Consider the following 16,114-nt stretch of genomic DNA (forward strand, 5'->3'; position numbering starts at 1 on the left):
GTGTGTGTGTGTGTGTGTGTGTGTGTGTGTGTGTGTTTCATCCTGTTATCTTTAACTCAAGCCTGAGCACTCAAATATAACTCGGGCTTCTCCCTGGAGAGTGAGCAGAGTGAGAAGAATTCCTGTTTTATCTCTTTTTCACAACATGCTCATCTTGTCTTGTTTTTTTATTTTTTTACCTGAATATTGCCTCATTTCCAACACCTCCCTCCGCTCCCCTCGTCTACCCCTCATTTCATTTTCTCCCCTCATTCTATCCAATCTCTCCACCACCCCACCCTCAAGGCTTCTTTTTCACCTTTCCTCTCTTAGTGAGGTGCAGTCAGATTTATTGACCAGTGAGGTGGTTAATGAGGCTGATATAACAAGTGACCAGAGGCCGATAACTTTTATTTATTTTATTTTATTTTTTTACAGGCACGCCTCGTTAAAGCTCTGAAACCAGAGACGAGGAAACCAACAGAGAGAGAGAGAGAGAGAGAGAGAGAGAGAGAAGACCGGTTTCTTTAGCCAGGCTAGAATTGGATTTTGACTTTAGAACGTTGCATCTCCCTGTGAAGACGCAGAAGTGTAGAAATGAAAGTGACGCAAGCGAGGGAGAAGGTGTAGAGAGGAGGAAGATGGAGAGGCGCCGAGGCAGTCAGGCAGCTCAGCGCAGAGATCTGCTTTAATGTGCACATCAAATGAGAGAAGAAAATGAGAGCAGAAAAGTGCCTTGGCTGGTCTTTTTTGTTCTCCCGCTCTGTGTGTGTGTGTGTGTGTGTGTGTGTGTCTGTATGCACCTGTGTCTGCATGAGCAAATATTCATGTGCAAGCAAAGGGCTGATTACAATAACAAAGAGCTGGCACTGGGAAGCAGTGTTGCCAGCTTTTCACTTTGGCTCAGCCAGGATCAGAGGAGAAACTACAGGATAATTAAAACCAATAAAAATCACACCATGTTCTGTTTTCACCTTCAGCTTTGGGTTGTTGCTTTTTTTAATTCCAGAATGAATGACACGCAGTTGCCTTTTTTTTTTTTGGAACAAACAAGCCGGCGGTTCACACAGGGGCTCAACAAAGCTCACTGGTCATGCATAAAAAAGAAAGAAAAAAATGCTATTCAAGAAAAAGCCTGTTTTTGACTTTGACTGGAACAGCGTTGCCTACCAGGGATTATTTACAGTTCACTGGTGATTACATGGTCTCCAGAGCTGAAGGGTGGGGCAGCTGGGTGGTGGTGCTGACCACTCACAGCCTGTAAGTCTCTGGTATGTGACCCTCTAGGAACAGTGTGGATTTCTGTAATACTGGTTTATGGAACACACATAGAAAAACACATCGCAAAACAGGCTGCCACAAGATAAATGCAATGCACTCCTCGTGGCTTTAGTTTGACAATGAATGAGTGAGAGAACTTAGAGATCGTGTACTGTATGTGTTGAAAGTAATCAGCAAAATGAACTCAATATTTCCACCTTTTTGTCTTTTCCAAAGCACTTTACAGTGTTTCTCACTCGCACTTCACACCATGCCTTTTCTGTTTTATATTTTACACATTTTATGCAGCACTTAATCATATCTCACTAATAACAAGCATCCTAGGGGCATCTAAAAATGATTAACAGGTGTTTATCATCAGGCCACTTCATTACTCTACAGGAGCTGGGGATCGAACTCCTGACTCTTTGATTAAAGGACTGCTTCTTATTCTGCTGGGCCAAACTATCGTAGTCACTTTAGTTTAAATAGGGACTTTCAAGGGCTCGACACACGGGCAGCGACAAACTACAGCGATTAACGGCCGTCATCGCAGCCAGGGTGAAACCCGACACACGGGAYRCGATAGCGACAGCAGCGTTGCGAATCGCGCTCTCAGGTCCCTTGTCTTCACAAAATTTGATTGGTTCTTGACTCTGAAGGCGGATGTGCATTACGGACRTGTAAACTAAAAAAATATTGCGATGCTAATGATATTGAAAAACAAACACACATCAAGATACAGTTTTATGAGGAAAAACTTACCATAAACTTCACCCTGGTGCCAATAAATTCCCACAAAGCTTTTTAGTAATCACTTGGTGAAAGTGTTAGCTAACGGCAGTGTGTAGCATACTCTCCTCTCATTGGTCAGTCAATGAAACCCTCACTGATTGGTTGTACGCTAAGCGACAGCAACAAAAGTTGAACATTTTCAACTTTCATATGTTGCGTCGCAAGCTCGCGTGTGCACGTCTACGTGTACGAGCGTGAAATTTCACATGCATTATTTTCGCCGTTCGCTTAGCTGGAGGAGGGCAAGCGATTGTCGCCTCACCGCACAGGCTCCATAGGAAATGAATGGAGAGCGAGCGACGTCGCCTCCCGTGTGTCGAGCCCTTTAGTCTTACCTGGTGCTGCGTAGATATCTTATATTCTGTTTGGGTCATTTTTTCAACCTAATCCATTTTTTTTCTATTTTCAATGACGTTTTCTGAACTGTTGAATCACAGTATTTGCAACAGAACTGTCAAAAAAGGTCAGGAATTACCAACTACAATTTGGTCGTCTTCATTCTCCTCTGGCTCCGGGTCAGACTCCGATTCAAACATGWAAGGCTGAATGGACAAGTCTTCTTTTAATTAATTTGTAAATAAAATGTTTCTGCACTGCTATATAGTCGTAAACCCCTCTATGAAACTAGAATGGAACACTCTGGAAACTGGAGGGGTGGGCSAGGTATGAAACGCAACGTTTGCATTCAAAGAGACAGCCTTAAAATGAGTTGATCTGAGACACACCGTAGAAAAGGGGTGAAAGAAGGGCTGGTAAAGTTACAATAAGGAGGAATTCAGACCAAAGAATTGTAGATCCACTTTATACAGGCCCCAACTGAATGATTTAAATGTAAAAAAAAGAAGGATTTAGCACTATATGTCTCTTTTAAATAAGGATCTGTGGATGAATAATAATGGATATTTTATCTGACYACATCCAAACACTCTGAGTCGACAGAATCCTAATATAAAACTAGAGATCCGATGTCACAGTCACTGGCGTGTTCCTGAAATAACTGACAAGTATTCATCAGGGCAAGTGAATGTTAGTTACAACCATAACTAATCCGCACAAAGTGCCASTCTGGTCTTTATTTAATTACCAACGCCTCATCTTTATGTGTGAAGCCACTACGTCCTGCACAGTAATTGAACCTGGAGGCTCGCTGCAGAATGATACACACGATCACCACTGATTTTAGACCAAGTGTTTCCTGTCCTCTGATTGGCTAACCTCAAACATGACCCCTGACCTGCTGTCTGCGAGGTCACAGCAGGCTCGGTCATTYATCACAAGTGTCCACCTCTGATTTCCTCATCTTCACAGGACTTTATCTTGCCCCCACATTTTTTCTTCACTCTCTGCCTGTTAGTGCATGAACGGAAAACAAGAAAAGTCAACTCCTACTCATTCTGTTTCATTTTAGGGGGCTAGCAGGAATCAAAAATCAATGTGCAAATGGAGTTCTTAACAAACAGGAAGTACTGAAGAGAATGAATCTTTATGTCTGCAAAGACCCCCCACCCCTCGAAAAAAAAAAAAAAAACAGGAAACTTGCAATTGTTTGTAATGAAGAGCGGAGCAGGAGGTGCAGGTCTGATGAATAAAGAAAACACAATACACCAACCCTACAGCTGAAGCGACACAACATGGGGCACGAGGAGACCAAAACGTGAGACATTCAAAAGCCAGAGAACATAAACGAAGGCAAAGAACAGGCTGACAGCAACAGTAAGGATCACACAGGACGTGAGATGGAAATAGAGGAAAGAACTGTACAAGAAGAAGAAAAAATAAGAGAACGAGATGAAGAAGGTGTTGGGAAGGAACAAATGGACCCTGGAAAAGGAGTGAGGCCTCAGCTGGTGTGGGGGGAGGAGGAAAGAAGAGGGGACACTGAGGCAGTGAGAGTGGTGTGTGTGTGTGGGGGGGGGGGGGGTAGCCAAAGAAAGATGCAGCTCTTTATTTCTCAACTCAAGCATGTTTCATGTCTGAGTGTGAACCAGGCTTCAGTCCAGTACTTTGTGTGTGTACTTGTATATACTACATATAGAGGACAACATTCATAACCAACAAAATGATGTCATTTGTGCAAAGTGAGGACCTTTATCTTGGTCCTCACTTTTTTAGCAGTTCTGCTGCTTCTCTAGTTAGGTTTAAAGAGTTATGCTTAAGGTTAGGGTTAGGAAAAGRCTAGTAATGGTTAGGGGGGAAATGTCTGAGTTAGGCATAGATGCAGTTACAAAAATGAATGCAAGTCAATACAAATTCCTCAGTTTGATGCAAGTGTGTGCGTGCGTGTGTTAAATCACTTACAACTGTCCTCCTCCTCAGTGATGGCACTGACAACATAGCAGGCGTACACGAAGCCCAGGAGCTATGAACACAAAGAAACAAGAGAGGTTAGACTCCACAGAGCCAGCAGCAACACCTGTGGGCTTTTCCTCAGGTGAGAAAAAAATTAAATAAACTGTTTGTGCTCCAAGATCCTCCAGTGGGCAGATGATGCAACGCACTACACCTGAAGCGATTAAATGTCAATTAATATATAAAAATAAAGACCTCAAACAGCCTTTCAAAGCCATTGTTTTACACTTTGTTCTTGCCATGTTTTTCTTATCATATGCAACAGACATTTTTTTCAATTTATAAATTAAATTCCACAGAATAAATAGTATTTTGTGATCAACTGCTCATATAAGGATCCATAAATATATCTATAAATGAATGCTTGTGATGTCTGGTATATTGAAGTGATGGTTGAGTTCCAGCCATGAGGTTAATTAGTTGTGAACCAGGTTGACTCTAAAAGTTATTCAAATGTACATGTAACTCCATTGGTTTTAATAAAATTCATCCTCTGTGCATAAGTTAGTTTACTAACAGACATTCACACAAATGAACACAGACGTGAGTCTACACGATCACAATCCTTCAACAGTTTCCRTGTGATTCGGCGCAGGCTAAATGTGGGGTGTTGGTGTGTTCACACAGGAGACAGCACCAGAGCAAACACAAAAAGGCGAGTACACACACACGTGGGGCAGAGTCACAGCTCCGAGAGCAGCCTGTGGCCCCGGCAGATGGCTGCCGTCCACTCAGAAACAGACACACATCCATCCTTCGTTCTGGCACCRCGCCACACCAATTACAGCAGCGTCAGACACACGGTCGTCCTCACACACTTGGTCCACAAACACCCGAGCCAACAGGGTAATATGTGTGCGCCATGATGTATTTACTCGACCGAAACCTTCCTGTAATCAAGCTATAAATGAAACAAAAATGTTGTCTTTATCATTTTGGTTTCATTACAATGAATATATTTATTAACATTTATCTGACATTTAGGTTAAATGTTTTCTTTATAATTAAAACATTATAAAGGCACCTCTGTGCTGGCCCGATAAGATTCAGGTTTTTTTTTTTTTTTTGCGTCTCTCGCACCACATTTTTTCTCTTCAATATCTAATTGCTGGTCTCACCCCATCCATTACAGTGGCGGTGAAATGGAGGTGAATTAGCATATGTATAAAGCCAGTGTCAAACACAAGATGGTGTTAACAGCAGGGGCTCACTCTGTTTTGTGACCGTACTGTGTGTTTGTGTGTGTGTGTGTGTGTGTGTGTGTGTGTGTGTGTGTGTGTGTGTGTGGGGTTTGTTTNTGTGTGTGTGTGTGTGTGTGTGTGTGTGTGTGTGTGTGTGCGTCCATGTGGGGTTTGTTTCCGTTTAGTGTGTGCCTGGATGTGTTCATATTTATGCATGAGAGCCCTTTTCATTTTTAAGAAAGGTGCCTGAGGTAGAGGTAAATGTTATGGCTAAAAGGAGCTTTCAGCAAAGTATTTGTGTCTCATCAATATGGTGAGRTACAAATGAATAAATACCATTCTCTGTTTAATTAAGACGTTGTGCCATAGCAAGATGCAAGATCAAGCCCTTTTTTGCTGTTGTCTGGGAACCTGTCATTATGGGAGATGTTCTTGTTTAATCCAAACATTTATGGGCAAATCTAATTTAATTACCTAATAGATTCCATTAGGTAATAATAAGAAATTAATATATTGATTGTCATTCTTTATTAAGGAACGAGTGTGCAATGATATAATTGAAAGCAATTTTAAAAAACATCRTCATTTTAATAATGTGTGACACAGATGGGCAACTTAAATGATGGAATGGGCTGCATTTTTTTGGCAGGCAGGATGGGAGTCACCTGCAGTTTGCCAGTGGTCAAGTCTGATGATGTTTGACATGCAGATAATAAAAATCCGTCCTGTGGATTGTGATGGGACGATTTGTGTGTCCCAGTAACCCCTAGAGTTATGTTGACTGGAGCTCCATGCTACTGGCAGTCAATACAGGTCGAAGGGTAGGGGCTTGACTGAGTGATCCATCTCTTCCTCCCAGGGGAGGCAGATACAGTATAGCGCCAACAACCCTTTACTGTACTGAGTAATCAACAACAACTGAGCATGGGATGGGTAAAGGTTTAAACGCGAAGGGTTATGATGGGAAGAAATAAAGATGGATTGGACATACTCCGCGAAAGCCTGCCAATGATATCATACAGCAGGCTGTTTTTTGGTATCCTTCGTGTAAAAGAAACAGAGCCTGGCTGAACATCTGAAGAAGAGATGTAAAGAAAAYGATGAAGAGACTAGGGCTCACATGGAGCGATCTAGGAAACTGGGCCCAAAACAGGATGCAATGAAAAAGAACTCAGATATGGCCTACGCCCCGCAGGTTGAATCAGTGATTCCCCTACCTCTTCAAATACTGTAGAAGCCTGTTAATCATCCACTCATGCAAACCAGGTGTGTTTCAGCAAGAAACAAGAAAACATGTTGGGTAGCGGCCTTTGAGGACCAGGGTTTGACACCTCTGCCTTAGGAAGAGTATCACTGGGGAAAGAAATATCTGGGTTTCCCTCCTGAACCCGTTGCTTCTGGCACTTGATAAGGTGCAGAAAACGCATGACTGGTTTGCAGTTTGATTTGCTTAATTGGTTTAACTCTGTTTTCTTTTCCTGTGCTGTAAGTTGCYATCTGACCATCTGTCTTCTTCTGCACCGAGTTGGAGAGAAGCTATAAATATCAGCAACCTTATTCTACTTTGAATGTAYTGATCCATAATATACTACTTGGAAATGCAACAAACCAGGGTCAGAGGAAATGTTGAGGGTTCAGGTTATTGTAATTAAGCTTCAGGGGGAAAACAGTCCAGGAGAACGATGTCAAAACTTGATTTTAGAAAGACTCTCAGCTTCCTAGGATTCCACAATGCCAGCTTCAGTTTTGTAAACTCACATTATGGCATTGTCAGATGACTGGATGTGACTTAAATAAGGATTGTCTTTGTGGTCAAATCAAAAAACTGTTTTGTTTAAAGATTTTGAAAATTGTGCGTCTCAAAGGTCATGGGAAATCATTCCCATCTCTCTTTTATTCATTTTAAACTGCWGACAGCTCAAAAGTTAGTCTCATGCACAGGAAGATCAAAGAAGTATCCACTTGGTGGCATTTTGCTGGAGAACACAGATAATATAGGKCATAGTCCATAATATTAAGTGGCAATTGTTGGTATGACTTCCTGAAGAAAGACAATAAAATCCACATCTCAGTTTTTTATAAGCACCTTTTACAGATGCGTCTGTTTTTTTACTTGTTCTCTGCAGCTCTTCATCAGTCACTTGAYACGAGTCCACAATGCTGTAACTCTGCAATATGAAAATATCCTTTGTGATATTTCTGTCCGACTCCCCATGTTTACTCCTTTTGAAATTTGGCACCACTCCCTTCTTTTGTTTCTCGTCTCCTGTACTGGTGGGAGTGAAGCACAGTCGGTGCAGCCAAAAGCACACAGAATCAAGGACACAAAACTTGGTTGTATGCAAAAATAGAGGAACAAAAGAATTTCAATTGTGGAGAAAATTAACGCACCTATCTAATATTTCAGCTTTATTTCCTTTCTGTTTCCTCAGATAACAAGATCAAAAAAGTGTCAGGTGTGTCCTATTAGAAAGTGAGAAATTAACTTGCTTGTGGGCTAGGAGCATACATATATAGCGGGTAAAATAAGTATTGAACACGTCACCATTTTTCTCAGTAAATATATTACTAGATGTGCTAATGACATGAAATTTTCAACAGATGTTGGTAACAACCCAAGTGATCCACACATACAAAGAAATCAGACCATAAATGTCCATAAATGAAGTTATTTGTAATAATGTGGAATGGCACAGGGAAAAAGTATTGGACACACTTACTGAAATTTATCTAATACTTTGTACAAAAGCCTTTGTTGTCAATGACAGCTTCAAGACGCCTCCTGTATGGAGAAACTAGTGGCATGCATTGCTCAGGTGTGATTTTGGTCCATTCTTCCACACAAACAGTCTTCAAATCTTGAAGGTTTCGTGGACCTCTTCTATGAACTCTGATCTTTAGATCTTTCCATAGATTTTCTGTTTCTGTTTCTCTGAAACCAACTGAGAGTTTCCTTGGCTTTGTGTTTGGGCTCATTGTCTTGCTGAAATGTCCAGCCACATTTCATCTTCATCATCCTGGTAGATGGAAGCAGATTTTTTTATCAATAATGTCTCTGTCCATTTTTCCACTCATCCTTCCTTCAATTATTTGAAGTTTGCCAGTACCATATGCTAAAAAACAGCCCCACACCATGATGTTCCCACCTCCAAACTTCACTGTTGGTATGGTGTTTTTGGGCTGATGTGCAGTGCCATTTGACCTCCAAACATGATGTGTATTCTGGCATCCAAACAGTTCAATGTTGGTCTCATCTGACCAGACTATATTCTCCCAGTATTACACAGGCTTGTATWAAWGTTGTGCAGCAAACTTTAAAGGAGCTTCAACATGCTGTTTCTTCAGCAGTGGAGTCTTGCGTGGTGAGCGTGCATACAGGCCATGGTGGTTCAGTGCATTACTTATTGTTTTCTTTGAAACAAACATACCTGCTAATTCCAGGTCTTTCTGAAGCTCTCCACAAGTGGTCCTTGGCTCTTGGACAACTCTTCTGATAATTCTTTTCACTCCTCTGTCAGAAATCTTGTGAGGAGCACCTGGTCGTGGTCGGTTTATGGTGAAATGATGTTCTTTCCACTTCTGAATTATGGCCCCAACAGTGCTCACTGGAACCTTCAGAAGTTTAGACATTCTTCTGTAACCGATGCCATCATTRTGTTTTGCAACAATAAGGTTGTGAAGGTCTTGAGAGAGCTCTTTACTTTTACCCATCATCAGATGGTTCTTGTGTGATACCTGGCCATCATTTGGGACTGAACCAGCTGATATTAATTTGCACTGACAAGGGGCAGCTTGCTTTCTAATAGAGTTCAGCTGGTGTCATCTTTCCATGCCTTTTTACACCTCCCTTTCTTCATGTGTTCAATACTTTTTCCCTGTGTCATTCCACATTATTACAAACAACTTCATTTCTGGACATTTATGGTTTGATTTCTTTGTATGTATGGATCACTTGGGTTGTTACTGACATCTGCTGAAAATTTCATGTCATTAGCACCTCTAGTAATGTATTTACTGAGAAAAATGTTGACATGTTCAATACTTATTTTACCCGCTGTATTTATACATAACATTATGAAGGCTAATAAGTGCYGTACCTTTAACTGTGGCCAGTAATTAGTCCGCTGCACATGTGACTATTTAGTGATCAGGGTTGCACTTTTATCTAACTATTTAGATCTTTAATCAGTTTGATTTTTACTAAAAAAAATGTAGTTTTTAAATGCTGGTTGTGCTGCAGAAACATAAACTGTTGCAAAAAATAAAGTGATACTAAATGTGTGGACTGACCCAATGCCAGAACATTTTTGTCTTGTTACACCACTAACATAACTGAAAATGTGCAATTTTTAGGAAATAATAGCTTTTTGAATCTTAATAATGCAAAGGCAATATGCAAGATTATCTTGCAACCCTTTTTATTGTTCTATGTATATAAGATTTCACTTAATGACTGTGTTTTCAACATTCTGCAGAAGGCGTCTGGCTACAGGTAAGCAGCCACTAACATAAACGGGTGGAGACGGATATGTAAGCCAGTCTACAAGCTAATWAACGCACATATTGATTGTAGCTAAGTGTCAGGAGTAAACTAGCTGCAGGCAATATAATGAAGAGAATTTCCAGGAAAAAGGTAACACATGGGAGAGAAGCGAGAAGGACTTTTGGAGAGAGAGAGGTGGTGCAGATGTCCTGCAGGTTAATTACACAGGACTTTCCGTCTGGCAATAAGGCAGCGCGGGTCTCTGCAGAAAATTAAATGTGTGTGTTTGTGTGTGTGCGTTCGGGCAGCTGCGTGCTTAATGACAAACCTTGATGAGGTAGGGACTGCGGAGCCCACGTCCACCTGTTCTTCTCTATATCCCCCACCCCCAACCTCTGGTCCAAATGCAAGCTGACGTGTGCACTAACACACTGGAGCTCTATATGTTAGAGCACATGAAGAAATGTTGTTTGTTCTTTACATTAAAACATTTTTATTTTAACACTTTGCACAAAGTCTGAAATACAGAGAGCAAATAATGCTATTTGGGCCAAAACATTAAAAAGAAAACTTGATAGAGATATATTCTCACTCCCAACTTGGTCAGGTTCCCTCTGCATCAGTTATTGATGAGATAAGAACAAGGAGGAGGAGACCATTGTCAAATTTTTAAAAAGTGTAGAAAATGCACAACTAACTGTAATCTTAACCCTAATCATGAACCCATACCCTAAACTTAACTTCTATTAACCCTAAACATCCAGCCCCTGACCGTAGACTGAGCAGGGAGTGAGAACGTGTTCAATATACAATATGACAACTTTAGATTTGTTTTGTTACTTAAACGTATGTTTTTCTGTCCTTTTTTTTTGTTGTTTTTGTTTTGTTTTCCTTTTCCTACAAGTTAAAAATGGCTAAATAGTACTGTCAAATGAAATGAAAAAAAATTAATTAATCACTAAGATTTTCCTAGATTAAGATGTAAATCTGCTTGTCCATAAAAGTCTTGAGAAATATTCAACACAGTATCATACTCAATGATGCATTATGAAAACAATACAATCTGTCACCTTTTTTTGTCTTGTATTCCCTCTTTTCCCAATACTTTCACAAAAGATCTAAGAATGAAGAAACAGTTTACAATCCAGTGCATAATCCACCTGTAGGACGCATTGCATAAATTGTGCTAAAAATACTTCATGTAAATACATGTATACTGTAGTTGTTTAAAAGAACAAAATTAATTGAAATGACAGTAAGGCACAACTTTTCACTACCAGACAGCCATCTTTGCCTACTGAACTTTAATGCCCGGTACAAATTTTTCCAAACAGTTTTATGATTTGTCATTTGTAAAGATATTCTTGTAAAAATGGTACAGTTTCTAGAAGTCTCTTCATCCACACAGAAACACTGAAAGTAAATCAAAATGCTGTGGTAACTCTGCCAGGCCTGTATGTGACGCTGTAACACTGCCATAGAAATACATTACAAACAGGAAACGAGACTTGGAGCATGCACATTGCGCTTGCATGACTGCACGACAACAACAACAACAACAACAACAAAATGGACCATTCAGGTCATAGGTTTGATTAGAGGTGAGGCTGTGAAATCATCATTTTCAAAAGGCTGAATTTGGTCTGGCTAGACTAAAAAGCAGTGTTTCAGGGCTGTTGTTTTTTTCCACTCTGAATCTTGTTCTCAAAAATACATATTTTTTGATYTCCTAAAATGCTGTTTCAGTGTGGACTCAGAGCAGAAACAACTAAAACCTTTAAAATATTCACAAAAAACATTTGTTAATGATCCACAATTTATTTCTTTATTCTCGGATTCCTTCTCTTTCTCCACATTTTCAGCAACATTCTCAGAAACTGCTCAAAGCTGTATTCTCTTAATCTTCACACAATAAAATTATTTGAAAGACRCAAACATTAGAATGCAGTGAATTGTCATTGCTAACATGTTTCATTCATTAGTTCTCTAACAATATTAGAATATGACTGTTAAAATACAATTTTTTTCAATTCAAACAAAAGAACATCAAAGATATAAAGATCCCCTACAGAAGGTTCACCCTGTCGCTTTTACAAAAATAGGAAGAAAACCATGTTAATGCCCAGTGATGATGGTTCCTCAGCATGAGGGTTTAAAAGCAGAACACAGACTAATGGACTCATCAAAGAGAGAACCATGACCCCCCTCCAGTGAATGTCAAGATGGGTGGGGTGACCATGCTGTTTTCATGCTGCTGAACTAAGCGAACCGCAACATTCGCAAAATGCACAGCAGCCCCATAACCTCTATAATTAACCAAGGGGGTGTGTTTTCTCTCTCACACACACACACGCATAGAAGTGAAAAGCAAGTGAGACAAAAAAAAGATGCATTGTCACTTTTGTTATTAAAGTTGGTGGAAATTTGATAGGGATGAAGGTCAAAAAGTGTGAGATCTGAGCAGGAAAAAGGGAGACAGGAAGTCAGGCTGAGCTGAGAGATTGTGATGTGAGGAAAACATGCAAACAGAGGAAATGAGTAATGGAACGAGAATGACACAGACTACAATTCCTCTTCTTATCAGCTTCCACCCAGCGCAGGTTTTTGGGGAATAGAATCGCATCAAAGCCACATCCTCAGTTAAAGGACACAATATTTAGATGGAAGATTAGCCGGGTTTCGGCTTATAGACGCGCAGGAACTGACAGCCACTTGGCATGTTTCACTGCTCCCATCAGCGTGTCAGAGTAATGTGTACAGATGTAAAAAATGATGATCGCATCTCGCACACTGATCTTCCCTCCACCTCACTGGAGATGTTTCCTTTACGCTCAGCTGTTTTATTTAACGGTGCACAAACAAGGGAAAGAGAAGGGCAGAAGTTCTGCTCGCTACACTTACGAGACAACAAGTTATCGTAGCAGTAAAAAAAATGCTCAGCTTTAAAAATATGTTTGGATTCAGTAAAGCCAACAAAGACTGGAGGCAGGGATGAGGAAAAACATTCTCCTCAGCGATGAATTATTCAAAATCCCAGTTAGAAAACGATGCTCCTACTTCAAGCTTATCCTTTAAATGGTTGAGTTACTTTCTGCCTGAGTGTTGCCTGCGGCGGGACGGAGCARCAAAACAGGCCTGATTTGACCTAATCTAATGCTTCACTTCTACATTTCTTCCTTTTGGCTCCTGATAAATCTGGGCAGATGAGTGCCAGAAATCCCACCATTACAGACCAACAGACTCCCATTCCTCATCTTAATGAAACACGTTCCTCGGAGCCTAAACTAAATATTTCATGGACTCTTTTCTGTGACCTTGAAACCTCGTATGAAAAGGAAAAGCTGCACCTCATTTTCTTCCGTTTCTTTACATTTAGACTTCTGTTTTTCCCCCCAATGCTATCTGCACTATGAAGGACTTTAAAATCATGCATTTAATGAACTAAACTGCAGCCAAAATATTCAAGTTCAGCATCTTCTGTCCATGTGAACAGCATTTTTTTTCCAGGGGCATTATTCAATTTCAGCACATAGCTATAGTATCTATAGTCTTTTTACTTTACCCTAAAGGCCCTGTTACACCATAATGCTTTAGACAACTTTAAAAAAAATTGTCCAACACAAAACATGTCTATGTTGAGACAGAATTTAAATATTCTACCAGAAGGTTTTTTTTTACATCTGGTTTCTATACAAGTCCTGCACTGACATTTTGTGCTCTGTACCACAGCCTGTGAGGGACATTTGGGTCTGTTTGCAGCAGACTGGACTGTAGCAATTACACTCTGAACCAAGCAAAGCAGAGACAGATCAGAGGAACAGCATCATTTGTGCTTCGATGATTTACTGAAAAAGTAGTACACTTCAAAAACACCTAGTTGTTCTTTTGGCTGATATCTTCTGCAGGAGTCAGTAGACAATACATGTAAGGTCAACTGTAAGTGTCATGGTCTTCAGCGGTTTTTCAAATTTAGTTAGTTTATTCATTTTCTTAGTTTCTGTGATCTGTTTTTTTTATTTTTTATATATTGTAATTTCTGTAATTCGTATGTAGATCTTTGTTACCAGTGGTGGGCACAGTTCCCTTAAAGCACTAATAGGGGAACTAATTTCCTAATTAGTGCTTTAGGGCTTTTTCTAATTTTAAAATTTATTAGTAGATTAACTCTTGCTAAATTTATAGGCTAAATTTAGAAGCACTAACTGAGGTCTATAAATGTTATTGATCAATGTTAATGTTAACAGCTGAGGGTGAAAGCTGTCACACATGTTGTATGTGTGTCACTTATCCACTAGGTGACAATACATGAACCCAAATACAGCTGTGGAATGTCAATGATAAGTATTAAGAGAGCAACATGACAATATGTGACTCATGTTGTCTGTTGAAGAATGTTCATGGGTTGACTGGGTTATTTTAGTGCTTTATAAATAGCTTTTGCTAAAACTTTCAGTGAATTAGTGCTTTAGAATTAGGGGACTTAAATATTTGAGTTAGTGTTTTAGGGCTAGTGGAACTAATTTTTAGATTAGCGCCACCCAACACTGTTTGTTGCAGTCATGTTAATAGTCCTGTGTCATTTCTCCTTTAAGCCCTCTGTGTTGGTTCTCAGTCAGCCAGCCAATCTCACCTGTTCCCAGTCTCCAATTAGGTCAGCTGTTTCCAACACGTCGTTACTTCTGCTCCATATAACCGGTTTCCTGCCACCACCACCATAGCAGGTCATTGTATGGTCTCAGTCTTGGTTCTTCTTTTGTTTTCCTGAGCTCTCCTGGTGTTTTTTTCTTTCCCCCCTTTAAGTTTTGCCATCAAGATGGCTTTTTATTTTAGTTTTTTCACAAGCACCTTGTATCTGCCTGCACCTTGGTTTCATCCAAACCACATCCTTGATAGTAAGATTAGACAATTGTTTTATGATCAGATGCACTTCCTAATACAATCTGGGCTGAAACCTGCAGCCTCAAGACTACAACACCACAACACTGACCACCAAGTTACCGAAGTCCCCCCAAAAACAATTTACTTAATTAATATGAAAACGAAATTGGATTTAGGCTGATATTTCCTGCTGTGTGACCCTAGCCTAACTTTCAGGGTGCAAACCTCTGGATGTGCAGGCTAAAACTGAAATCTTTTAAATGTCTGAATCTAAATTTAGATTTCAAAGTATCTGCATTTTTTTAAGATAAGTAATCAGTACCTATGCAGAGTTACAACTGAGCTTAGTAATTCTTTCATCATATACAAAATATCAAAAATACTACCGGAGTCGCAGTTTTTAAAATCCTTCTTCTTCCTGCAWGCTGGTGACTAGAGGTACCTTTGAAACTATCAAGGTCAAGGGCAGCAGGTCAGACAGGAATATGTGTAAGTCTCTAGAGTATTAATTATAAGCCATACATTAAGAGCAATAGCAGCCTTTCCAGTGTTTGACAAATTTGCTAGTAGCTGGCAGGTCAGATCACAAGCTAGACACAACAACTGTTCTTTTTTTTTACACTCAGGACCAGAGAAAAGGAAAAGGAAGGAAGCCTGGGACAGACTAAACACCAGAGGATCAAGAAACCATACCTTATAAAAAAATCACATTCTTTTCCATCATGTTCACTTTTTCTGTACAGAATCCCCCATATTGTAAAATAGGTAAGGTTTTACATCACGCAGCCTACTTCCTGTGTGGTCTCATCAAGTGAAGGAGTCAGTGCCGTTCAGAAAGGAGAACTGTTGGCTCGTACTTACAGCAACGAGAATCTGCGTGCTGCTGTGCATGACCTCAATGTACTGGTAGTCCACGAGGCAGCCCATGACAGTGATGTAGGAGTGGCTCTCGGTGGCGCGCACTCCGGGSGTCTGAGGCATCTCTCTCCTCACGCAGCCGGGACCGTGTTCGCTCCACCAAGAGTGGTGAGCCGATATGTTGAACGTCAAAAGGTCGCTCTCCTGGAAGAAAGGAAATGCATTAACCTCTATGTCTGATGTGTGTTTTTTATTTATGGTGCATATCGTTCCAAACACACACACACACACACACACACACACACACACACACACACACACACACACACAC

At 40.3% G+C, this 16,114-nt stretch overlaps 1 protein-coding gene across 2 annotated transcripts in view; it reads right to left on the bottom strand.

Annotated features, from left to right (window-relative positions):
* The window catches only part of nkain4 (sodium/potassium transporting ATPase interacting 4), a 61,112-nt gene that overhangs the window by 12,308 nt on the left and 32,690 nt on the right, over positions 1-16,114 (bottom strand). For both annotated transcript variants that reach the window (XM_014016839.1, XM_014016848.1), the window contains exons 4-5: positions 15,787-15,987; positions 4,333-4,393 (exon numbers count right to left, since the gene is read on the bottom strand). In XM_014016839.1, the coding sequence (XP_013872293.1) occupies positions 4,333-4,393; positions 15,787-15,987 (262 nt within the window). The remainder of the gene's footprint in view (positions 1-4,332; positions 4,394-15,786; positions 15,988-16,114) is intronic.

The sequence above is a fragment of the Austrofundulus limnaeus genome, unplaced genomic scaffold (assembly GCF_001266775.1).
Source record: "Austrofundulus limnaeus strain Quisiro unplaced genomic scaffold, Austrofundulus_limnaeus-1.0 Scaffold3, whole genome shotgun sequence".
NCBI lineage: Eukaryota > Metazoa > Chordata > Actinopteri > Cyprinodontiformes > Rivulidae > Austrofundulus > Austrofundulus limnaeus.